Raw genomic sequence first — 26,679 nt, forward strand, 5'->3', positions numbered from 1 at the left:
CAAAGATTTGATATTTCCCCCATAGCTATTATGGTAATCAATGGAAAAGGAGCCTTAGAATATACTAAGGGGCAAGAATGTTAATGGGATTAAGTATGAGGGCATGGTCTCTATCTGCCATATTTATCACTCTGTTGTCAGTGCCCTAGCACAGCATGTAACACATAATAGTCACTCCGTAATATATATGTTAATAAATTAATGAAAGGCTTCCTTAAGACACAGAACATAAAACAGTTCAATATATTTGAATACATTAAAATAAAAAATTTATAGCATTGAAGATACCATAAAAACAGCAACTGAGAAAACATATTTGTAATATTAATAACAAAGGATTTATATATGCAAAATACATAAAAAACTCTTAAAAACCAGTTTAAAAAAAAAAAGGAAACAAACTAGTAGGGAAACCCAAACCCATTGCCGTGAAGTCAATTCCAACTCAAAGAGACCCTGTAGGACAGAGTAGAGCTGCCCCATATGGTTTCCAAGGCTGTAATCTTTACGGAAGCAGACTATCACCTCTTTCTCTTGCAGAGTGTCAGGTAAGTTCAAACCACTGACTTTTTGACTAGCAGCTGAGCACTTAAACCAACAGTTGCTTTTTAGATGATCTCTCGAAGCTTTTAAGACCCCAGACACCACTTACCAGACTAGAATGTAAAATAGTACTTTTATGAACTGTGTTTTGCCAATTGACCTAGATGTCTCCTGACTCGACAGCAATGGGGTTTCTCAAAGGAGACTGAAAAAATGCTTTGCACTGGTCTAATAGTCCAACGGTCATCAAGTGCCCTCATGCCCTTCCATAATCAAAAAATTTAATTTGTAACCTCAGGTGGTTCCCCTATCTCAGCGAAGTGGTGTTCTTGAATGGTGCACAGGAACTGTCCCCATTGGCGAGTTTCTTGTTAACAATGAAGATGGTGCTCATAAAAGATACAGGCCAAAGGATTTCAGTGCCTTTCAGTGCCAAAAGAAAATGATGGTAAGTGGCATTTAAAAGTTATTACAAGATTATTCATTTGCTTGTTATAGCTGACAATTCTCAAATATTATATAGTACAAAAAGTTTTACTTCCATGAAGCATAAAGATACTAAATGAAAATAAACTCACCACAATGAAAGTGTGTGTGACTGAAAAAGGAAGGTTATTAAATTATTTAAAGCATCAATCCTTGTCCAAAAAGGAGTAGTCAGTGCCTCCCAGTTTTGTGGTCAGAGTGACTGGGTAGATGGTGATGCTATTTACCGAGTTGAGTAATAGCAGAGGCGACTGAGATTTGCCAAGGATGAGGAGGTGGATTAATTTGGATTTGGAGGCAGTCCAGGTGAAGATTTTGAGTAGACAGAAGCACATCAAGCTTAAGCTTAATAAATATACCTGGGCCAAAAATACAAGTTTGGAAGTCATCAGCATATAGACGGGAGTTGAGCCCATTGAAGTAGGCAGGCTTTGCCTCAGGAGGGTGTATATAGTGAGAAGATGTTAGAAGACTGGGTAGTGTTAACTGCTTTGCCATCCAGCAGTGATGCTTCCATTCTGCCTCCTCTTCTTAGTTTTCTGTTGCACCCTTAGTCCTGTGATGCCATCTGAGACTATCTGTAGCTACCCTTGGCATTTCTGTGTTTACTTCCACCTATATTACAGGATCATTCGAGTTAGAATTTAATTAAAACAAATAATCGTCACTGTTGGTGTGTCTCCTTCCCCTAAGATTAATATGAAAAACTTAAAGGAAATCACACTTGTAATTAATGGCTTTCCTGACCAGACTGTTAGCTTTTTGTAGGGGGAGATGATGTCTTATCTTTTTTCTCTCATATATCTGTCATAATATTTTCACAATAGAAATGCATGCTTAGTATTCATTGAATTGGTGGACATATAATGGGAAAATAATTTTTTATGGTCTATTTAAAGGACATGCAAAAGAAGTCTTTCGAAGAGAAATATGAAACTTTCATGGATATTTGCCAGAATTTTCAGCCAGTTTTCCGTTACTTCTGCATGGAAAAATTCTTGGACCCAGCTGTTTGGTTTGAGAAACGGTTGGCTTATACCCGCAGTGTGGCTACTTCTTCTATTGGTAATTTTCTTGTACATCTTAGTAGATTCAGTACTTTCCTACATTCTGATCTCAGGGGTAGTGGTGATTATTAACCAAACGACCTTCATCATTAGGTCATTGTGTTTCTCGTTCATCCTAATTCGTATGTTCTAAAGTTGGCTTCTGCGAGAGAGAATTCTCTTGCTCCAAGGCAGGGAAATAAGACTGGTTATTCTTCTTGTTTGCTCTAGAGCATATATGGCTTATTTTCTCTTCCCTCAATATATTATTTCCTGAGATTTTATTTGGAAAACAATAAAACCTATGGTAATCCATTTGACTTATTTCCATTCATTATTGTTCTTTATAAAACCATGACATTATTACCCAAACATTGATTCTGTTTAATAGAATTTTGTTTGGGGAATAGAAATCATGATATGTGTTTAAATCTTGATTGTATAACATATATTTTGAGTCTTTTTTTTAATGTCTAAGAGATTAGATAGCTAGATAAGGTAATTAACAAAATCCTAGAGTATGCGAACTAAAAGGAATATCAGAGATCATCTGACATATTGGTTTTTAAATAAAGACCACTCCTTCCGTCACCGTGTACCATAACCCAGTTAGGCAGGGCATGTAGGCTTTGAAAAAGTTCCCAGGTTATTGTGCAACCGTCTCCTCTTCTATACTGGGAATCACTAATGTGATTCAACTAATTTATTGGTACATTAGGAGGTAGGCCCAGTTAATGACAGAGCTAGTCAGGAACTCGAGCGTCCTAACTTCCGTATCCACTGTTTTTTGTGACACCAATATAATTCATGGGGCAGAAAAGGTTTCACTGAAGAATGAAGAATTTACACAGAGTACATTTCGTAAGCATTTGAGTGCCTATAATATGCTACTTTGGCCCTAATAAATAATGGGTCTCAACTTTAACCATATTAATTTTTGAAGTGCTAGTATTTTCAATGTATTCCTGTTAGTAAAGGGGAAATGTTTTTTAGCAAACCATCTAGAATTTATAAAATGTCATACACATGAAAATAGCTGGCAAAGTTTGACTTAAACCCAGAATGGCCAGTTATGTACATAATTTCCTAATAAGTAGACTAAAAAGCCTAAACTACTCAAAAATTATATAGAATTAGTGGTATGAGTTGAAATTATGGCTAAACGTGTTATAAAACAAGATGAAATCAGTGATTTTATGTTGTTTTTCAGTTGGTTATATACTTGGACTTGGCGATAGACATGTACAGAATATCTTGATAAATGAACAGTCAGCAGAACTTGTACATATAGATTTAGGTAAGTAATGAAAAAAAAATTTTTTTTTTTTTTTAGTCCATTTAACAAATATTTGATCATCAAGAAATGTTGTTGACCTACCAGGATATTACACATATGAGGGAGACAGACATATCAAAGCAATAAATACAGTTTTAAAAAAGGTATAAGCAGGTATAAGGAGTAGGTAACTGCCGGCTAGTGAGTGAAACATACTAGAAGTGGTGACAGTTGAGTCAGGTCTTAAGGAAAGAAAGGAAAGATAACCCAGACAAAAAGCGAGCAGATTTGAGAGGGAATAATGAAGGGATAGCATATTGAGGGAATAGTGAGACATGAAATGTGGCTGGAGTGATGTTTGCTTGCAGTTGAGTAGCATGAGAGCGAGACTGGCGCTAGAGTGTAAAAAGCCAGGCTAAGGAGTTTAGATTTTAATTGGCTAAACTATGGGAAGTAAATGAAGATATATTTAAGCAGGACATGATCATATTTGATTTTTGGAAAGATAATTTAGGGAGGAATTTAGGGAGCCGTATTGGCATCAGGGAGACAAGTTAGGAGAAATTGTAATAGTGTAGATGAGAAATGATGAAGATTTGAACAAAAGTTGCAGAGACAGGAGATTAGATTTGATAGACGTTTTTGTAGTAGACTGCACCAGTGACGTTAGATATGGAAGCGGTGGTGGAGGGGAACGCCAGGATAACTCATGTTGTTTCTAACAGGATTTCCAGGTGGAGGAGGCAATTTAATAGGAATAAAAAGAGGGTAAGCAAAATGGTAGAGATCTAGAACCTTCAGCAAATAGATTTTAGTTGAGATCATTGAATGGAGATTCTCACCTTACACATTATCCTTGGTAGAGAAGACTAAGGATGGAATCGTGAGGAATGCCAGCATGGAAAAGGCTGTTCGAGGAATAATCAACAAGTAATGAAAACTAAGGGGAAACTCAAAAACCAAGAGAGGAAAAAATTTCATGAAGGAAGGGCTTAACGGTATCTGATACAGAAAGGCCAAATAGAACGAATACTGAAAAAATAGATTTATGATGATGATATCTTCTACTAGACTGGATTTACAGTTGATTTCTTTTCAGTGTCTGGGGCACATTAGTAATTCAGGATCACCTTAGTCTGATTTCAGGGGTTGAAATTATTCAAAACTGTGCTGAAGTTCCTAAGAGGACTTGTCTCCTTCCAGTTTAAGTTCCCACACAAGAGACGAGGAATTTGTCAGCTGGACTCCAACTTTTATACCTATAGCTCAACAAATCTGTCAGAAGTACTGTTGAGTCTCTCATCCACATCATCTGGAATAGGAAAATGCCCTCAGGACAGCCTTCCAACAAATGGTAGTGGAGCAATTGACATCATCAGACAAAAAAAAAAAAAAGATATGCATCTCAACCTAAACCTAACACCTTACACAAAAATTAGCTCAAACTGGATCTCAGACTTAAATGTAAAACTATAAAGCTTTTAGGGAAAAAAAAAACCTTTAGCATCTAGGATGAGCAAAGAGTTCTTAGACTTGACACCAAAATCACAGCCCATAAATGGAAAAATTGATAAACTGGACTTCATAAAAATTAAAGATGTTTGCTTTGCAAAAGACTCTTAAGAGGATGAAAAGACAAGCTACAGGCTGGGAGAAAATATTTGTAAATCACAAATCCAACAATGTACTAATCTAGGATTTATAAAGAACTCTCAAAACTCAGCAGTAAAAATAAACCAAAGAATCTAGTTATAAAATGGGAGAAGAAGCGTGAATAGGCTTCCACCAAAAAACATAAATTGGCAAATAAGCACATGAAAAGGAAATACAAATTAAAATCACAATGAGATATCACTATACACCTATCATGGCTAAAATAAAAAATAGTGACATCACCAAATGTTGGTGAGGGTGTGGGAATATAAAATGTACAGCCACTCTGGAAAACAGTTTGGCAGTTTCTTAAAAAAACTCAGCAGTAAACATACAACTAGTATGCAACCCAGCAGTTTTATTCCTGGGCATTTATCCCAGAGAAGTGAAAATACAGTTCACACAAACCTGTGCTTATAGAAGCTTTATTTGTAATAGACAAAATCTGGAAACAATCGATAGGTCCTTCAATGGATGAATGGGTAACCAATATATCCATTCCATGGAACACTACTGAGCCATAAAAAGGAGTGAAGTATCGATATACTAAAAAACTTGAATAAGTCTCCCAAGAATTATGCCGAGTGAAAAGAGGCAATCTCAGAAGGTTACATACTGTGTGTCTCCATTTATACAATACTTGCAATGACAAAATTATAAAAATGGAGAACAGATTAGTTAAGAATGAGGGAGTGGGGAAAATGGGAGGTAAGTGGTGTGGCTATAAATGGACAGCATGACTATATCACTGTCAGTATTCTGGTTGTGATACTGTACTATAGTTTTTTGTTTTTGTGTTTTATTGTGGCAAATTTTATATAACAAAAAGTTGGCCATTTTAACCATTTTTTAAGTGTACAATTCAGTGGCATTAATTATACTTGCCATGTAGTGCTGCCATCACCACTATTTCCAAAAGTTTTTTATCACCCCAAAGAGATGTTCAGTACCCCTGCAGCTATAACGCCTATCCCCCCTCCCCTAGCCCCTGGTAACCACTGATAAACCTTTCTCTTTGTGCATTTACCAAGGCCGTAAATCTTCAGGGAAGCAGACTGCCACATGTTTCTCCAATGGAGTGGCTGGTGGGCTCGAACCACCAACCTTTTGATTAGTGGCCGAGCACTTCACCACTGCACCACCAGGGCTCCCTTGCCTGTTCCGTGTATTTCATATAAATGGGATTATACAATATTTGTCCTTTTGTATCTGACTTATTTTACTCAGCATAAGGTTTTTAAGGTTCATCCATGCCTTAGCATATATCAGCACTTGATTTCTCTTTCTGGCTGAATAATACTCCTGTTTGTGTATACGTGTGTATGTGTGTACATTTTGTTTATCCATTCATCTGCTGAGGGACACTTGAGTTGTTTCCACCTTTTGGCTTGTTGTGAATAATGCCACAGTGAACACTGGTGTACAAGTATGTGTTTCAAGTCCCTGCTTTTAAGTCTGTTGGGCATATACCCAAGAGTAGAATTGCTGGGTCATATGGTTAACTTTTTAAGGAACTACCAAATTTTTTTCCATAGCTACTGTACCATTTTATATTCCCAACAGCAATGCACGATTGTACTCCAGAGTCTAAGATGTTACCAATGGGAAAACTAGGTAAAGGTATATGGGGTGGCCTTTCTGTTTTATTTCTTACAACTACATGTGAGTCTATAATTATCTCAAAATAAAGTTTAATAAAAAAAATTAATACACATGTTTAACTTCTACATTTTAAATTCTACAATCATTACACTTCATTTTTAAAAATCACCCTTTAATCTAGATTTTTCTGTTACATCACGAAGATAGTTATATTTTTTAATTTGAGGAGGATCTCATAGACATCATGGAGATGGTGAAGGCACACAGAGCAGAAACAGAATAAACTACAGTGTGTTCTTGTACTAGTAGAATATAGGTGACTGATTAGTTTGTATAATTAACGCAAATTGGCTGTCGAACCTCTTAATCTGAATATATTTTTTACTTTAGGAGTTGCTTTTGAACAGGGTAAAATCCTTCCTACTCCTGAAACAGTTCCTTTTAGACTCACCAGAGATATTGTGGATGGGATGGGCATCACTGGTGTTGAAGGTGTCTTCAGAAGGTAAGTGATGTGAGGTAAGGCAGGCAGAGGGTTTTTGGCATCAAAATTATTTGGATGATAGCTTTCTATACATGATAGAATCCCATGCTGGGATTACATCCTAGTGCTTTAGCAGTACTGAGAAAAAAGACCCTGGGTAAAAGCACAAATAGATTCCCGTTCCATCAAGCCGCCGGGGCCTAACCCAGTATATCGTACATGCTCTGATTCTGGAAGCAGCACCACTTTACCTTTAAAGCCTGTGTCCTAGCTAACTTTTTTTTTTTTTTTAATTGATCAGAACTACTATTGGGTGTCACTGTTAGGGGTATAAAAGATTATGGTTTTGTTCTGAGTTGATATTCTAAGTTCTTGCTAAAAGAGTTGTGCAGTTCCCTGTAGTTTTCCCAGCATAAGTCTATGTGCTCAAAATTTCATTGGGACAGATTCCAAGCTAATAATTGCCACAATAATCAAAGACACAAAAAAAAAATGTTTCATAATAGTACTGTTATCCTTATAAATGAAGTATTCCCATATGCATTTGTATTCATTTCAGAAACATGTATTCAGAGTCCACTCCACCAAGTACTATGCTCTTTGAGATATACATTTGGGAATTATTAACAAGAGTGGTCTCAGCATACTACAGATGCGTGTATATAGATGAAGACATGGTGAATACATTGGTGTGCAACAAAATCCATCATCATAATGTGTTTGATTTTATAGATGCTGTGAGAAAACTATGGAGGTCATGAGAAACTCTCAGGAAACCCTGTTAACCATTGTAGAGGTAAGTGTTTATGGTAAGGAAATCTTCGTTTCTCTCCCTGGCAGACTCTGTGTCTCTAAGGAAGTCACTGATTTAAGGATCATTGCTTCACTCTTATGTGATAGGATGATGCTGGGCAGCAGGAGAGAGGAGGCTGCACAACTGAACATTCTCACATATCAATAAGTATTGGTTTAGAAATGCCTCCAGTTCCCTTACATTTCTCGGAATGTATTATAAGTCATCTTTAGTCTTCAATATATAAATCAGCGCTTTGACTTCTTAGATATCCATTATGGTATTATTGTTTTCAGAATGGATTCCACTGGGGTTTAAGAGAGATCAGTAAATGATATCCTCTTTTTCCCTGCCCAGGTTTAGAACCAATCAGACAGGTGGGGATTGGAGGAACATAGTTTAGGAGTGAGGGCCAAACTGGCTGGTGGCTGCAGGTGCTGCCTCAGTGCCTCTCTGCCATCTTAACCTTGGGACAGCCCACCTGAGTGGGGGCTTGGGCCTGCAGAGCGTACACAGTCAGGATCACTGCGTCATGTTGATCCAGGGCAGAAAGGGGAAAAAGACACATCTCCAGTGCTTATGACATTAGCCCTACCCAAGCAAGAATTGTGTACCTATGGCAGTCATTCACCAACCTGGTAAGGGGTATGTGGAACAAGAGATCAGGAGTGTTTTCTCCACAAAGGATCGTGGGAAGTAGAGTATGGACATGCCTTCTTTGTTGTTGGTTTTTCCTTTAGCCTGGTGGTTCTGGACTTGGCTGCACATTAGAATCACCTGTACTACTTTTTAAAAATACTGATGCTGGCCAGATTCAAACCAAATTTTTAGGGATGGGGCAGGAACATTTGTATTTTTTAAAATCTCTCATGTGGTGCAGTTAGGGTTGAGATTCTAATGATTGTATTATGTAGCCAGGGTTGAGAGTCAGTCTTAATTCATTGGCATTAACCATTAAGCCTGTGGTCAGCACAGACTGTATATATCCCTAGGGGAATGACATTAACAGTCTGTCAGAGTAGTCCTGTGTCCATCTTTATGAACCAAAGCTTCTTATATATCTTCTGTGGACTTCTGGTGGTAATACAGATTTTTCTGCAAGAAGGTTCTGAAATGGGTCCAAACAGTCCGTTGAAAAGATTAAATCCAAAGCTATGTTATTCTCATGGTTGAAAATTCATTCCCTTTTCTAGTTCCCATTTCAAATTATGTTCCTACATGTTGTCATTCATTACAGTAATTGCCAGTGTTCCTGAGTAAGAATAAATCATAACATGGATGCCTCAATAATGTAGAAATTAAAGTCCAAAAGCAAATTATCTTTTCCTTTTGCATTTAAGACCAAAAAAAAAAAAAAAAACCTAACTTTTTTTTTTCCCCCAAATTGATCTAAGGTCCAAAAAAGTTTAATGCATTCCCCAGTGTTTTAGTCTGTTCAGTCTCTGTCAGAAGGACTTTTTATGCCTGGGTAGATTTGGTAGTTCTTTTAGGACCTGAAAAGTTTTATTAGTTCAATGCCAGATGACTTATATAAGCCTTATTCTTTGGAGTGGGAGGAGATTAAGTAAAACAAGTAACAATAGTCAGACCACCATTTTCAGGACTTTGGATTTTACTTTGGGTGAGATGGAAGCTATTAGAGGGTTTTGGGCAGAGAAGTGACTTGTATCTCCACCTGCAATAACTGTGGTGTCACTTATAGACTTATCCTGTAATTATTTTGTGTAATTTACACTGATCCTCCCTCTGTAAATTTTTCCAGTTTTCCTAGAATCACTTGGTATGGCTGTCTCAATCTTCAAGAGTAGTTTCCCAAATTGATCTTGCTGTGAATTTTGTCTTCGGCTTAAAGAGGGTGCTTCTCAATAGCACCCTGGGTCCCAGTCCTTTGGAATGTCATTCCAGTCTCTTCTCTTGGACTCATTTCTTTTTAATGTTAGATTTATTGAGCAACGGTCACGGTTTCTCATCCACTAACAAAACATCTCCCCGCTTCCTAAGTCCTTCTGTAAGAGCATTTTGACTTGGGTACATCTTCCCTCTTGTTATGTCTGTCTCTCCTGGCCTTCAAGACCTCGTCTTCCTCTTCATAATGGACCATTCTATCCTCCAGTATCTCATCCATTCTGCTAAGGAAGTCTTTCTCTTCCTCTAGCCAAGTAGTTTTTACCTAAGGGCAGTTTCGTCTCTCAGAGGAGATTTGGCAAAGTCTGGAGACATTTTTGGTTGTTACAACTAGGAGGATGGGGATATACTACTGGCATCTTCTGGGTAGAGTCCAGGGATGCTGGTAAACATCTTACAATGCACAGGACAGCCCTCCACAACAATGAAGTGTCCAGTCCAAAAACGTCCATAGTACCGAGATTGAAAAACCTACCGTAACTTAATCAGTCTGTATCCCTTTATTGTTTGCAGTCAACTACTTCTGTTCTTACAGTGACTATGGCTAAAGCATGTTTTTCAAATTACTCCAGTTCCTCATTTGGATGGAAATGGATGCAAATATGATTCCTGACACGAGCCCTTGAGTTTGAAATAATTGTGTTGTTTCTCTACCTCGACCCAAGATCATATAGTCTCTTCATAATAGAGTCTTCCATTCCTTTTCATTAGTTCATTAATAAAATATACCTTCCTTTTCTGAGTGAAACTGGTTTGGATTTCTAAACTCTTAAAGCCATGTCAGTGCCCACCTTGAGGTCACATAGGGGCTCTTGAACTTATGGACATCCACATGAACTTAAGGTTAGTCCCTCTAGTTTTTAATGACCCAGAGGATGCTCAGAATAACATAAGGAAATGGGCAGATTTTAGTGCCGCTGATCTAGCACTTGACCTGGAATTAAAAAACCTTACGCTAAAGGCATTTTATACACCCAGCCTGTAGACCTACTGAGAAACACAGTAAAGGCAGCAGCAAAAAAAAAAAAAAAGGTATTTCACCCTTATAATGCTGGAATATCCTACAGAATCACTCTTCCCTGTAATATGGCAAGCCTTTGGTAAAGCCTATTAAAAAAAAATATCTTATGCTTATAAACACCAGGAGCAGTTAGCTGTTCTGAACTGCCAAGGTCAAAGATCCCACCCCAAATGACTCACCTTTTAAAATCTAAGAATTAAAGCTACTTGTTCTGGCCATGCCAGTAATTTTGGTACCCAAATTCTGCTCCTTATAGGTATCTCAAGATCTCAACCACAGCACCAGACCTCAGGGCTTTCAGGAAGTTTCAACAAATTATACCATTTTTTTTCTCTACCTGTGTTTGGAACAAATTGAGAGAAAGAGAGCAAACAGAAGTAGGATGGAGATGAAGATGTCAACTTTATTACTGATGAAACTTGTGGAGAACATGGCTTAGGAGTGAGGTCCAAATAGGCTTGCTAGTACTCTCTGACTCCCACAACCTAATCTATACCTTGAGAAAAGCCCACCTGAGGGAGAATTGGGGCCTGGAAAGCAGATGCCTCTGCCTAAGACCACACTAGTCAAGAGCAGAGAGAGAAGGAAAGAAAGTGACGAGTACCTCCTTTCAATAGATTTGTTTCACCTAGTCAGGAAATATGAGCCAAGGGATGTCATTCCTCAACCATGAAAGAAGAATGAATTGAGGATGGGATAAGAAGCTCAGAGCATTACGCTAGTGTAGCTTCCTTTACAAGGAAACACGAGGCACATGCGATGAGGCTCCCCGCCCCCAGCCCCCAGTGAATTACCATGTGAACTGGCCTCTTGTTATTTTATAATACCGGTTCTCCTATTTCTAAATGCATCTTCAAAATGCATTGTTCTTCTAATACATATGTTCTCTCTATTTAGGTCCTCCTGTATGACCCTCTCTTTGACTGGACCATGAATCCTTTGAAAGCTTTGTATTTACAGCAGAGGCCAGAAGATGAAACTGAACTCAACCCTACTCTGAATGCAGATGACCAGGAATGCAAACAAAATGTCAGGTGAGTAGGATTTTAGGAAGGACCGATTGTCAATTGTTCAGATGTTCCTATTCCCAAGGCCCTTTAAATTGTTCTATATCACTGAAACCTTTGTGTTTTTGTCATTAGTGATATTGACCAGAGTTTCAACAAAGTAGCTGAACGTGTCTTGATGAGACTGCAAGAGAAGCTGAAAGGAGTGGAGGAAGGAACTGTGCTCAGTGTGGGTGGACAGGTGAATTTGCTCATACAACAGGCTATGGACCCCAAAAATCTTAGCCGACTCTTCCCAGGTTGGAAAGCATGGGTGTGATCTTCAGCATATGAATTACCCTTCAACCTTTCAGAAATTATATTTGGCCTTATTTTTAACCCACCACATACATTAAACAGTAGGTATTAATATTTAAGTGAACTATAGTGCTTTAAAAAAAAAAGTTTGATTTAAAACCACCCAAGGATGCTTCGATACTCTCAAAGAACATTTCTTCTCTCACAGTTTAGAAATAGTTGTCATTTGTGCTATGCTTCTAGACTAAACTTTTATATTTCTTCTCAAATACATACGTGTATCATTTTCAGTAGAATCACTAGCTTATTTATGCATTAGCTGAGAGCGGTGGAAGGAGAAGGAGTATAGACACATCAGTGCAATTTTTTCTTGAGTATTTATTAGAACATATGAATATACTGCTAGTTTTGAGGTGGCTTTTAATTATAACTTGTTCCCCACATACTATATTTGAATGATAAATTCCTCGATATTAATGTATAAAAGGGAGGCGAAAACTTTATAACCATCTACTTTGTCTCATGGTAAATCTCACCTATATTAAAAATAAGAAAGTGTTAAAATGAGTAGTATTTAAGAAATGTGTTTGAATTTTCAGTAGCAAGGTCACCCAGTATACTTAATAATCAAGTTAATTATATTATGGAGAACAAATTTTAAAGATGTAGTGTGGTTACTGTGTTTTAAAAATGTATGTTGGATTTCTTATTCTATTGTCTTTAAGCCCTTCTGTATTTTCCATTATTTTATCTTTCTGTGATGCCTTTATGGTTGTTTTTTCATATTTTGTTTTGTTCATGAATTCTGTCTTCAGCTGTATATAATCTCCTTTTTAATCTAATTACTGGGTTTCTGTCAAAAAATTTTTTTCTTATTTCCAGCTATGTATCATTCTTCAGGTCTGCCTGTTACTTGTTTCATGATGTCTAGTTTTAACTTTTCAATTCCTTCTTTTATGTCCCTAATCATTTCAAGGAGCCCTGGTGGCGAAGTGGTTAGGAGCTCATGCTGCTAACCAAAAGGTCAGCAGGCTGGATCCACCAGCCACTCCTTAGAAATCCTATGGGGCAGTTCTCCTCTGTCCTGTAGGGTTGCTATGAGTTGGAATTAACTCGACAGCACACAACAATAACAAAAAACATTTTAAGCATACCTACCTACATTTGTTTAATAATAACTCTATTAAATGACATTTTCAGGGGTCTAATCCTGCTGTTGTATTTGTTGGTTATTTGGTGGACTGTTGTGTATTTTGTAATTTTGAAATGTGAGCTTATTTTCAGCAGGCTTTATATGTAGAATCCTGAGTAATTCCTTCCAAATCAGTTTTGTGTCTGCTTATGCCTTAGAGGAAACCCTGGTGACAGTAGTGGTTAAGTGCTACGGCTGCTAACTGAAGGGTCGGCAGTTCGAATCCACCGGGCGCTCCTTGGAAACTCTATAGGGCAGTTCTACTCTGTCCTATAGGGTCACTATGAGTCGGAATCGACTTGACGGCCCTGGGTTTTTTTTGTTTTTTTTTTTTTAGTACCTTATAAGGTTAACTAAGTACCTTTTTATTATGAGGTGTTGGCATTTGTTTTTACTGCCACTGCCCAGCACTCACTCATATCTGGTCTTCTCACTTTCACTCCCACCTCTCACCCCTCACCAAACAATCCCCATAATGTTTTGGACTATAAATTTCTAGATTCACTTTCTGGGAAATTTCTTTAAATCATTTTCCATTTCAAATTACAAAATTATCCTGATTCATCTTTTTCTTACAAGCTTCCTAAGTGAATATTTGATGCATGCTGGCAGTTTTTTTTACTGTAGTTAGTGATTAAGAGATTGCAATAAACTTAGAATGCCTTTATTTAAGGAAGCCTTGAAATCATTACGGATAGAATAGGGAAGTTACCAGCTGGATGATAGTACAGGTAAATGAGTTTGTAGCTAATTCTAGTTACTTGGTGTATTCAGAGAGCTTTGAAAAACAGATCATTAATCCCTCCTTCAATCTCGTTTGGTATACCATAAGGCTCCTGTCTTACATAAACGTTCTTATCACAGTTAAGTCACACCAGATTTGCAGGGAACAAACCTAAGAGGAATAGCTAATTCACAGAATGACAAGATTCATAAAGATTTTGGCAAGCTGGACCACTATTTCAAATGAATAAGATAGACATTCATCAGGAACACAGGAGTAGTTGGGTTTTTCAGAAATACTACTGTTTGCTGTGTGCCGAGCACCTGACGTGCATGACGTGCAGCATCTCTAATCCAGACAAGGTTTTGTGGTGCTCGCACAGTTCACAGCTGGAGAAATGGGAATCGGGAGAAATGAGGTTAGCTTGTCCAAGGCTACAAGACAGTAAATTGCATGTACAAGTTTAATATGGACAATCTCTAACTTGAGACTATTTCAAGTGAAAAGAATCTGGGGACCACCAATCCGTTGACCACAAGGTCATTGAGAACCAAGTAGAGAAGCTACTTGAAGAGCTAATAAACTGTAAACTGCTTGAACAGTTATGTCCAAATGAAGGGAGACAATACCCTCCCACTGTGCGTTGTGCTGCTCACACCATCTGAAAGTGTGTTGTTCGTGTTTTGTCCACAAAAGTAATACTAACTGGCTACTAGATATTCCTGAAATCTATGGTGTATTCACTGCTCTTTGGGTTTCCAAAAATGTTGGATTATGCTGTTTTCAAAAAACTAAATCTTTGGGAGCCATTTACATACAAAATTATATTCTTGAATCTTTTCTTATCCCATACACATACCAAGAATGCTTTCTTAAGATGCTTCCAGTTGTAGTTTTATATCAAATTCTTCATCTGTCCCTGGTTGGGGGAGGAGGGGTGGCTTGGGTGTTTGGGGGAGAGATGAGTATGTTACTAGGCCACTCAGGGTATAACTTCATTTTCTAGGTAGTAGATTATGAACCCAAGCTGTCTTACTTACAATCATTGCGTTATAGAATAGCCTATTTTAAACCTTAAGATGCCCCATGCTTTTCTTTAGACCATATTTAAATTTTTAGCATATCAAAAGCTAGTCTTTAAAAAAGTGGAAGGCTAATATACTGGCTTCAAATACAGAATTATGTGTCATTTCACATATTTTAATTGCACCTTAATGAAATCATGTATTTTATATAGACTTATTTTAGTACTATTGAATGTATTTGTTTATACTGTTACCTGAGCCCACTGTAAAATGCATTTGAATAAATAATATAAAAAAAAATCTGTTAAGACTTGTTCATTTTATTCAAATATTTGTGTTTTCTGTGTGCCAAGTATGGTGTTGACCCTAAGGAGACAACAGTGAGCCATGCAGGCATAGTCTGCCGTCACAGAGCTCACCGTCTGGGGAAGATGGGCAACTTAAAATGCAGTGTGAACTGGGAACCCTACTGCACAGAAGCCAGCGTGCTGTGCCTCAGCTCAGTCTAAATGTTCTACCAGTGTTTTTTTTTTTAATTGCCCCATGACAAAAAGCAGAGTGAGTGTTCTTTGTTTTGACTAGAAAGTGATCTTGTTCACCTTTCTGAAATCTAAAAGATCTGTACTAGAATATGGAATGTGAAATTTGCAATCCATATATTTACCATTTTTTAAATAAATTCAGTCCTCTTCAGTGTTTGGCCCTTTTGTCTAGTTTCTGACAAAAATGAATTTTGCATAAATACCGTGCAAAGTTTTCCCAAAGATTAGTTTCAAAAGTTGGTGAGGAAGGTGAAACTCTCATATAGTGGAAATTACCGCCGGAAATCCCTTATTTTGCCTATAAAATACAGCATACATAGTTTTATGTACTGCAATATATATGTTAAAATGTTTACTTTCTACACTACAGTGTATGATTCTTATGCACTGGTTCTCAACCAGGTTAGGTACTTGGAAAGGGCAAAATGAGAAGATCAGAGACAAGGAAATCTGGGTAAGAGGCATAAGGACGGACCTATAAGAGTGTGAAAAAAGTGTGTGGATCTTTACATACCATTCCGATGTCCACTAGAGAGCACCACTGCAAAAGAGACACTAAACAACCAGGCAGGTAAGATAACTTGTCCAGTGAAGGCCAGCCAGCCTGTTCTCGGTCTCTCCAGTGATTGTGCGTTTAGCCCATGAGCAAAATAGTAATGATGGCATGAATGAAAGCCAGCAGCCCTCTAAGTGGGCCATCTTGGAAACAGATCCTCCAGCCCCAGTCAAGTACTACAGCCCTGGCCAATACTGACTAACTTTATGAAAGACTTCAACCCAAAGCCACCCAGCTAAGCCACACCCAGATTTCTGAGCCACACCTCAGAAACTGTGCTATAATTGTTGCTTTAAGCTGCTAAGGTGTGGGGTAATTTATTACGCAGCAATAGATAACTAATTCATTCCTCTTCCTTGAAAGAAAATAGTTGTATTAGGTGTAGAGTGGGATTGAGATTTGACTCTGCTAATGATTAGGAAGGAGTCCTGTTGGCACAGTGGTTAAAGCACTTGGCTGCTAACCAAAAGGTCAGTGGTTGGAACCCACTAGACGTGGCATTCTGCTTCTGTAAAGATTTACAGCCTTGGAAACCCTGTGGAGCAGTTCTACGCTGTTCAGGGTTGCTGTGAGAATCGACCTGGCAGCGGTGGGTTTGGATTGTTTTGTTTTTAATTACAAGCTGTAATTGGGGGCAAGTTACTTCTGTAAATCTCACTTTCCTCATCTGTAAAATGGGATAATAATAGCACCTACCTCATTTCTGTGAGAAGGCAAATCGTAGGCCCCCAAAATAAGTGTGATCAGGGGAAGAATCCAGAAGGAAAAATAAAAAAAGAAAATTGACGAAAGCAAGTAAGGAGAGAAATGTAAACAAGAAAATACAAAACACAGCATAAAAGAGGAAAGAAACAACTACTAAACAACCAGGTAGAAGAGCGACTAGGAGAGAACTTGAGAAAGGTATAGTTGGGTAAAAAAACAGGCAGAAAATCAAGAGGAGGAAAGAAGGTATGGTGGAGAAAAGTGGAAAATGAAAAGAAAACAGAGTCAAGGAAGGAAGAAGCAAGGTGCATTTGGATATGGGATAAATAGAAATACAGCTCTACCTTACACAATGTACTAAATGCTTCAAATAAAAATAATCTGAAGATCTTTTGCCACTAAGTGTCATAACTTTATTTAACTGATTTTTTAAATACTAGTTTCTCAGAATAGTAGGGCTGATTTCTATATTTCCCATGACAGCTTTATTGAGTTCAGTATTCTGTTTCTGTTCAATTTTCCTTCCTTCCTTGGGCTAGGTTCTGTGCCAAGAATACACAAGTCATTCCAGTGGAATAAATTGCCTCTTGGTTATAACTGATAGATGCAGGGCTTGAAAGGCTCAGAGAAAAGTACTTTACATTCCATAAGTGGACTCAGGCGTTAGTCTAGAAAAATGTGATCTTGCATAAACATTTTCATAGGAATGGTCATCTGGTGTTTCCATCTCATTCTCTGACACATCTTCATAGTCACACGTTTTCTGTGCTTGCTGAAAACTGAAGCCTAAAGAGGAATGACGAATAATTAGATGCCAGACACGTCAAGATACTGGCTTATTGACTGTACCCCTGTGCTCCAGGTAAGGTCTGTTCCACATTCCTTTTCACCACTTAGAGCAGATAAAGTCTGCCTACAAAAGGCTCTGCAGAACCTGGTTTGAAATTTGACTGCTAATTACTAGCTATGTAATTGGGGGCAAGTTACTTAACTTCTGTATCAGTTTACTTAACTTTAAAATGGAGACAATAATAGCACCTTCCTCACTGTGTTTTCTGAGAATTAAATGTGATGGTGCATGCAAAGAGCTAAAGTTTACAGATCTGCTCAGAATTTGATCTACTACGTGAAGAAGTGTACCCATTCCCTTCTCCAATGCCAACATCTTCAATGTATTGCCTTCCACTGGCTTCTATAATGCACATCTCCACTACTTAAAACAATTTTCACTTGTTCTTAAGCTCCTTCCAACTATCATTCTGTACCAACCCATTGCTGTTGATCGTATTCCGACTCATAATGACCCTATAGGTCACAGTAGAACTGCCCCATAGGGTTTCCAAGGCTGTGAATCTTTACAGAAGCAGAGGGCCACGTCTTTCGCCCACAGAGCAGCTGGTGAGTTCAAACTGCCAACCTTTCACTTAGCAGCTGGGCATTTAACCACTGTGCACCACCAGGGCCCCCTTTTCACAGTAATCTCTTTCAACTCAGTAATTCATGTTCTCTGCTTCCATTTTTGTGCCTGTCGCTCCTTTACATTCTTTTATTTGCTCTGAGAACCTATTACGAGCTATACATTGGGAATTCAGTAGTGAACAAAACCCGTAACTCCCTGCCCTCTAGTGAAGGTATTATCTGGACCAGTTCTCTAGAAGGCTATTGACTTCACTCATTACCTTGAAATAGAAACCACTTGGTATGTTTGTGCAATAGGCAAGTAGCCACTGATGCTGGATTGTTTTGAGTGAGGGTGACGGTGGGACATGATGGGGTGGAAAGACAGGCCAGAGCTAGATCCAGAAGGCCGTGATAAAGTTACGATTTTACTCCAAGTGTACTGGAAAACTAGGAGAGGCAGCAGAGTGCAGTCATGGTTAAGAGAATGATTTATAGAGCTAGCTCCCTGACAGTACTGACCATGTGTCCTTGAGCAAGTAACTTAGCCTCTCCCTGTTTATTCATCTGTAAAATGCAAATAACAGAACCTGTCTCAGGTTGAAAATCAAATGAGTTAATTTTATGACCCACTTTAAGACAGCACTTCCATATAGAAATTGCTAAAGAAGAGCTTGTTAAATAAATTGAAGGGTTTTAAATAGGGGAGCATCTGAGCTGATTTGAATTTTTTAAAGATCACTATCTGTTGGGTGAGAATGGACTAAAAGAGTGTCAGCTTCGAGGCTTTTGCAGAAGCCTGCTGGAGGGGTGATGGCAAGCTTGGACTGTGATGGTCACAATGAGCTGGGAATAGGTTAATGCTAATGATAAAAAAAATGCTAATGACAGTTAATATTTATTACGTATTATGTGCAGGGGCCCTGGTGGCGCAGTGGTTAAGCATTTGGCTGCTGACCAAAAGGTCAGCAGTCCAAGTCCACCAGCTGCTACTTGGAAACCCTATGGGGGCAGTTCTACTCTCCTACAGGGTCGCTATTGGAATCGACTCCACAGCAATGGGTTTTTTGGTTTTATTATGTGCCGGGCACTATTCTAAGCTCTTTACATGTATTACCTGTTATTACCTCACAACAACCTATGGACTAAATTGTGCCCTCCCAAAATATGTGTTGGAATCCTAGCCCCCTACACTGTGGATTTAATCTTGTTTGGTGCTAGGGTTTTCCTTGTTACATTGAGGCCATATACTGTAGGGCATGTCTTAAACCTAATCACTTTTGAGATGTAACAAGAGTATATTAGGCACTGCAGGAAGCAAGCACTAACGAGGGAAAGACAGATGCCCCAGAGACATAAGAAATCATCTAGTAACCGAGGAATATGGTGGCTTGAAAAGCTGAGGCAAGGATTTCCCTCCAGAGCGGACAGGACAGAGAGAGAGCCTTCCCCTAGAGCTGGTGCCCTGAATTCAGACTTCTAGCCTCCCAAACTGTGAGAAAATAAATTTCTGTTTCTTAAAGCCACCCACTTGTGGTATTTCTGTTACAGCAGCACTAGGAAACGAAGACCAAAACAAACCAGTTGCCATCAAGTTGATTCTGACTCATAGCAACCCCACAGGACAGAGTGGAACTGCCCCATAGAGTTTCCAAGGAGCAGCTGGTAGATTTGAACTGCTGACCTTTATGGTTACCAGCCGTAGCACTTAACCACTACGCCATCAGGGTTTCCAGAAACTAAAACAGTAGGTATTATTGTTATTCCCATTTTACAGATGAGGAAACTGAGATAGTAACTTGCCCAAGATCACACAGCCAGTAAGTAGTAGAGCCAAAAATCAAACCCAGGAGTCTGAATCAAGACCACAATTGTAACCTCTCTGTTAGCATGACAGAACTCATACACTCAGATTATACAATAACCATGTTTAGGCTTTGGCAGTGTTGAAATCATTGATATTTCTGGGATATGATGATATTCTTCAACATACTCAACTTTTCAGTATTGCGGACCACTGGCAGGGGAAATGATGGCATAGAACATAAAAAAAAATTTCCAATATTTTGAGGCATTTACTTTTCCAAGTGAAGTTTACATATTTAAAACTATTACTGAAGTCATGATATATACGACTTTCTTAAGCATTCATTTTTTAAAAATTTCATCTAACCCTAAATAGAAAATTTTCTTCTATTCCCAAATAACAATCTCACATATAAAAGGCAAAAGTGACTTGGCAAATTCATCTAAATTTACATATCTGTGCAGGGTGCTGAAATGTTAGATGCTTAGACGTGTACTTCTGTAGACTATCATTTTTTCCCCATTTTTTTATTGTAAAAATATACATCACAAAACATTTGCCAATTCAACAATTTTTACATGTATAACTCAATGACAATGATCATGTGCATGACATTGTACAATTATTACCACTATCATTTTCTAAACAATTCCACCACCATTAACGCATCCTTTTTGTTCACAAGAAGTTTCGCGTAAGTATTGCTAAAAATCACCCACCTTTGAAGTTAGCTGAAGAGTTGCTTGTTGCAATTTCCTTCCAGTTGGCAATATACCTAAGCATATATGGGTATTCATTAAATTAAATTGATTCATTAGACAGTAATAAGTTGATTCATTAGTACATGCTCTTAGACTACTTCTAAAATTCTACTCGCTCTGAGAAATCTTAGATTAATGGTAACAATTTCACTCATCTAAATGTTTAATTCTCATGACTTGCCCACCTCCTAGGAGCTCACGGGCACTGAAGGCAACCCCTAGGTCAAGAAGTTGAAAGAAGTAAAAATGGTAGCCACCATCTGTTCGTGCCCTTTTGTCTCCCTGCACCACACCTCTCCTCATTTTATCCTGGCTCATTGCTGCAAGATTATACCCTCAGGCTAATAACTGCTAAATTAAAAGTACGGACAGAAACTGTGAGAGGAAAAAGGGAGGGGGATACATAAGCTCCTTGGTTCTGGATTGTCTCTGACATGTCAATGGAAATTTAAAGTGTGTGGTTCATGATCATATGGGAGCAATGGTGCTGTTGCTACTGCCCCTGATTTTGCAGTGTCCGGTAAACATAAAAGATTACATTCAAGTAGAGCAAATGTAGTTGCCATTAGCTCCCTAAACAGAGACTGAAATAGGGAGAAAAAAGAGGCCAGTAGGGAAGCCAGGGTAGCCTGAGAGGAGGAAGAGTAGGGAAGGGCAAGCTATGATGAGCTGCGAGGATGAGTGAGAGCTAAAGGGCAGGTTCCCTGTGACCTTATTCCATTTCATCTTAGACTCCTATCTCCCTTGCCCAAGCCTTCTTCCTTTCAATTGCATTCAGTCTTGCCAAGGGGTGGTAAGGAAGATGCTAAAATGAAGCTAGAAGAGAAAGGATGAGGCTTAGAACTGTCACGTAGTTCAGAAAACACCGTGATGTTCCATGTATTTATTATACTTGCATTATTCTTATTTCGTTAACTTTGGGATCCTGGAGATTGCTGCTATAGGAAAGTATATACTGTCTAATAGTATTTTTTTAGTAGTATTTAACTGTAATAAAGTATGTCTAAAGTCTGCTCTTTCCTATTAACTGCTACCTGTTGTTGCTCTGCAAACATTATTCTATGGCCTTGAATGGGATACTGTTGGGACACTGTTAAATGAAAGAATGCAGGACAACAGCAGGTAGTCTAAACCCCTTCCAGGATCTCTTAGTAGGCAGTTCAGTCTGGCTTGACTTTAAACTTAGGCTGACTTTGTGCTTTCAGCGGTTACTCAGGAACACTATAAGGAGTTGGATGTCAATCACCCTGCTTCCTTGGATTTATATACTGGAAGGTTTTCATTCCACCTTCACCTTCAAGAAAACAAGATAAAGGACCTATACTAAGCCCTGAATGTTTGGGGAACAAACAAATGTCATAATAAGGCCTTTCACTGACCCTGCTTTACCTAAGATTAGGATATGAATTTATTCAATTATTTTAAAAAGAACATACCAGCAGTATAAAAAATATGGTTTTACAAATAAAAGCAATAGTCCAGTGATAGCATTACCCTTTTACTATATCATTGAGCTGATCCATCTTTCTAACTTGTTTTTGGAAATTTTTAGATAACAATGGCACAATAAAGTATATGTGGAATCTACAATGAATCCCTTCAGGAATACAAATTTAACATCTTAATGGTCTGGAAAAAGTCCCTAGCCAGAGAGAGCACATAACTACATGTCTTAGAAATCAAAAGAGCAGCTTCAGATACAAAAATTATCCATAACATACACAGACATGCATGAATAGAATATCAGAATATTATTTAAGAAAGCCACATCCCAGCTGCTTGTTGCAGAACAGGTTACATAAAAATTCACTTGCAGTTTGAAAAATATGAAGATTTGGAAGCAGAGTATCCATCTTGATAAAGGATATGCAGCTGAAAATCCATTAGGATGAAGGCCAGCAACAGTAACATCAGCCATCCTGTGGCATTGTGGGTGGCTCTGTGACGGCGGGGCAGGGATTGTTTTACGTTCTAAGCACCTGCGGCAAATTATCTCTGGATCTCATAGTATTTGCAATAGGACTCATTATCAGTGTCCTTAAGTGCAAGAGTGAAGTTGGTTCTCTATATTTTCCAAAATTACACTAACAATGTACTCAGTTGATACTGTTGCAACGTGCATGGGAAGATGCAGAGTGGCTTCCTTCCAGAAAAGGAGCCATCTGTCATAATAAGGGACTGGCACAAAACCCTTTGGGAAGAAACTGATTTGCATGACTCAAAATTAGTGTTCAAGCTGTTTATGCCATCCTAATGGTTAGACTGCAGAAAACTGTCAACAGATTTTGAAGGGTACTCTCCAAGGAACTCCAAAAAGAAACCAATCCTGTTGCCGTGCATTCAATTCCAACTTATACAGCAATCCTATAGGACAGAGTAGAAATGCCCCTTAGGGTTTCCAAGCAGCAGCTGGTAGATTCAAACTGCTGACTTCTTGGTTAGCAGCCAAGCGCTATAACCACTGCGCCACCAAGGCTCCACTAGCTACCAATTCTCTTGCAGGGAAAAATGCCAAACTTTGAAATTCTCATCAAACAAGATGTCCTCAAGCCAGTTACAAGTATCTAGAGAACTGCTAAGATGCAACAGGAAGGTAGCTTGTGGAGAGAACAGAAATGAAATAGGAAGAATGCAGTACTCTCAAATGTTTGCAGTGAGTAAGGGGAAGGTCTTTGCAAAGTTTAGCCTTGCCAGAGATAACCAGTAGCCTCTGGTCAATAATGCTAAATATTCCCAAATAATCCCTCTGGATTTCATTTGGAATTTTTGTTGTCCTGGGATTTTCCAGGGATTGACTGAATTTTGATTTCTAAGATTCCACGTTGGTGCCAAATGATGATTGACCAAGTTATAGAATAAATTTATAAAATAGTATCAAAAAATTGTATATAATTGGGAAACATGAGGTATTAGCATTTTTTAAAACAAATTTTCAGGGTTACTTTTACCATGTCAAAGTTATCTGTATTAATTCTATTCAATATAAGTATATGATATGGAGAAATTCTTCAAGTCTTACTGCTTTGTTTTGTTTTTATTCTCTTTTCCACAAAGGGATGACATTAACAGTCCTGATCACCTACTAGAAAGGGGTATCAGGAATGATAGTGGGGAAAGTCTTATGCAGACTAAGATGCCTGGGATATTGTTTATTCCATTCCTTTGAATCCTATTTTTTTATTCTTTTTCTATTCCAGTAGTAATAGAATATACGATACCCGTGCCGGTTGCCCTTGAGTCAATTTCAACTCATAGCTTCCCTATAGGGGAGAGTAGAACTGCCCCATATGGTTGCCAAGGAGAAGGTGGTGTATTCAAACTGCCAGCCTTTTGGTTAGCAGCTGAGCTTTTTTTTTTTTTTTTTAATTTTTATTGTGCTTTAAGTGGAAGTTTACAAATCAAGTCAGTCTCTCATACAAAAATTTGTATACACCTTGCTATATACTCCTAATTGTTGTCTCCATAAATGAGCCAACACACTCCTTCCCTCCACTCTTTTCCTGTCCATTCGGCCAGCTTCTGACCCCGTCTGCCCTCTCCCCTCCAGAGAGGAAATGCCAAGCTAGTCTCATGTGTCTACTTGAGCTAAGAAGCTCATTCTTCACCAGTATCATTGTCTATCCCATAGTTCTGTCCAATCCCTGTCTGAAGAGTTGGCTTTCGGAATGGTTCCTGTCTTGGGCTAACAGAAGGTCTGGGGAGCATGATCTCTGGGGTCCTTCTAGTCTCAGACCATTAAGTCTGGTCTTTTTATGAGAATTTGAGGTCTGCATCCCACTGCTCTCCTGGTCCCTCAGGGGTTCTCTGTTGTGTTCCCTGTCAGGGCAGTCATCTGTTGTAGCCAGGCACCATCTAGTTCTTCTGGTCTCAGGATGATGTAGTCTCTGGTTTATGTGGCCCTTTCTGTCTCCTGGGCTCATAATTACCTTGTGTCTTTGGTGTTCTTCATTCTCCTTTGCTCCAAGTGGGTTAAGACCAATTGATGCATCTTAGATGGCTGCTTGCTATTGTTTAAGACCCCAGACGCCACCTTCCAAAGTGGGATGCAGAATGTTTTACTTAATAGATTTTATTATGCCAATTGACTTAGATGTCCCCTGTAACCGTGGTCCCCAAACCCCCACCTCTGCTACGTTGGCCTTCGAAGCATTCAGTTGATTCAGGAAACTTCTTGGCTTTTCGTTTTGTCCAGTTGTGCTGACCTCTCCTGTATTGTGTGTTCTTCCCCTTCACCTAAAATAGTTCTCATCTACTATCTAATTAGTGAATACCCTTCTCCCTCCCTTCCTCCTTCCCCCCTCTCGTAACCAACAAAGAATATTTTCTTCTCTGTTTAAACTATTTCTCCAGTTCTTATAATAGTGGACTTAAACAATATTTGTCCTTTTGCAACTGACTAATTTCACTCAGCATAATGCCTTCCAGATTCCTCCATGTTCTGAAATGTTTCACAGATTCATCACTGTTCTTTATTGATGCGTAGTATTCCATTGTGTGAATATACCATAATTTATTTATCCATTCATCTGTTGATGGGTGCCTTGGTTGCTTCCATCTTTTTGCTATTGTAAACAGTGCTGCAGTGAACATGGGTGTGCATATATCTGTTCATGTAAAGGCTCTTATTTCTCTAGGATATATACCAAGGGGTGGGATTGCTGGATCGTATGGTAGTTCTATTTCTAGTTTTTTAAGGAAGTGCCAAATCGATTTCCAAAGTGGTTCTACCACTTTATATTCCCACCAGCAGTGTATAAGTGTTTCAGTCTCTTTACAACCTCTCCAACATTTATTTTGTGTTTTTTGGATTAACGCCAGCCTCACTGCAGTGAGATGGAATCTCATTGTAGTTTTGATTTGCATTTCTCTAATGGCTAATAATTGTGTGCATTTCCTCATGTATCTGTTAGCTACCTGAGTGTCTTCTTTAGAGAAGTGCATGTTCATATCTTTTGCCCATTTTTTAATTGGGTTATTTGTCTTTTTATAGTTGAATTTTTGCAGTATCATGTAGATTTTAGAGATGAGGTGCTGAATGGAAATGTCATAGCTAAAAACTTTTTCCCAGTCTGTAGGTACTCTTTTTACTCTTTTGGTGAAGTCTTTCGATGAGCATAGGTGTTTTTTTAGGAGTACCCAGTTTAGTTTCTCTTCTGCATTGTTAGTAATGTTTTGTATACTGTTTATGCCATTTATTAGGGCTCCTAACTTTGTCCCTATTTTTTCTTCCATGATCTTTATCATTTTAGATTTTATATGTAGGTCTTTGATCCATTTTGAGTTCGTTTTTGTGCATGGTATGAGGCATGGGTCTTGTTTCATTTTTTTGCAGATGGATATCCAGTTATGCCAGCGCAATTTGTTAAAAAGACTGTCTTTTCCCCATTTAACTGACTTTGGGCCTTTGTCAAATATCAACTGCTCATATATGGATGGATTTATGTCTGGATTCTCAATTCTGTTCCGCTGGTCCATGTATCTGTTGTTATACCAGTACCAGGCTGTTTTGACTACTGTGGCGGTATAATAGGTTCTAAAGTCAGGTAGAATGAGGCCTCCCACATTGCTCTTCTTTTTCAGTACTGCTTTACTTATCCTGGGCCTCTTTCCCTTCCATATGAACTTGGTGATTTGTTTCTCCATCTCATTAAAAAATGTCGTTGGAATTTGGATCAGAATTGCATTGTATCTATAGAACGCTTTTGGTAGAATAGACATTTTTATAACGTTAACTCTTCCTATCCATGAGCAAGGTATGTTTTCCACTTATGTAGGTCTCTTTTGGTTTCTTGCAGTAGTGTCCTGTAGTTTTCTTGGTAAGATTTATTCCTAAGTATTTTATCTTCTTGGGGGCTA

General features: G+C 38.4%; 2 protein-coding genes across 2 annotated transcripts in view; one reads left to right on the forward strand and one right to left on the reverse strand.

The window, feature by feature from the left end:
• Nucleotides 1-15,569, forward strand: part of ATM (ATM serine/threonine kinase) — a 150,695-nt gene extending 135,126 nt beyond the window's left edge. The window contains exons 57-63 of the mRNA XM_003415616.4: nt 842-991; nt 1,929-2,094; nt 3,286-3,372; nt 6,997-7,111; nt 7,823-7,886; nt 11,707-11,843; nt 11,952-15,569. Of these exons, the coding sequence (XP_003415664.2) occupies nt 842-991; nt 1,929-2,094; nt 3,286-3,372; nt 6,997-7,111; nt 7,823-7,886; nt 11,707-11,843; nt 11,952-12,135 (903 nt within the window). The 3' untranslated portion in view covers nt 12,136-15,569. The remainder of the gene's footprint in view (nt 1-841; nt 992-1,928; nt 2,095-3,285; nt 3,373-6,996; nt 7,112-7,822; nt 7,887-11,706; nt 11,844-11,951) is intronic.
• A 1,548-nt stretch (nt 15,570-17,117) lies between these two features.
• Nucleotides 17,118-26,679, reverse strand: part of C7H11orf65 (chromosome 7 C11orf65 homolog) — a 54,237-nt gene continuing 44,675 nt past the window's right edge. Inside the window, exons 7-8 of the mRNA XM_003415617.3 lie at nt 20,782-20,837; nt 17,118-17,643 (exon numbers count right to left, since the gene is read on the reverse strand). Of these exons, the coding sequence (XP_003415665.1) occupies nt 17,495-17,643; nt 20,782-20,837 (205 nt within the window). The 3' untranslated portion in view covers nt 17,118-17,494. The remainder of the gene's footprint in view (nt 17,644-20,781; nt 20,838-26,679) is intronic.

The sequence above is a fragment of the Loxodonta africana genome, chromosome 7, assembly GCF_030014295.1.
Source record: "Loxodonta africana isolate mLoxAfr1 chromosome 7, mLoxAfr1.hap2, whole genome shotgun sequence".
Classification (NCBI taxonomy): Eukaryota; Metazoa; Chordata; class Mammalia; order Proboscidea; family Elephantidae; genus Loxodonta; species Loxodonta africana.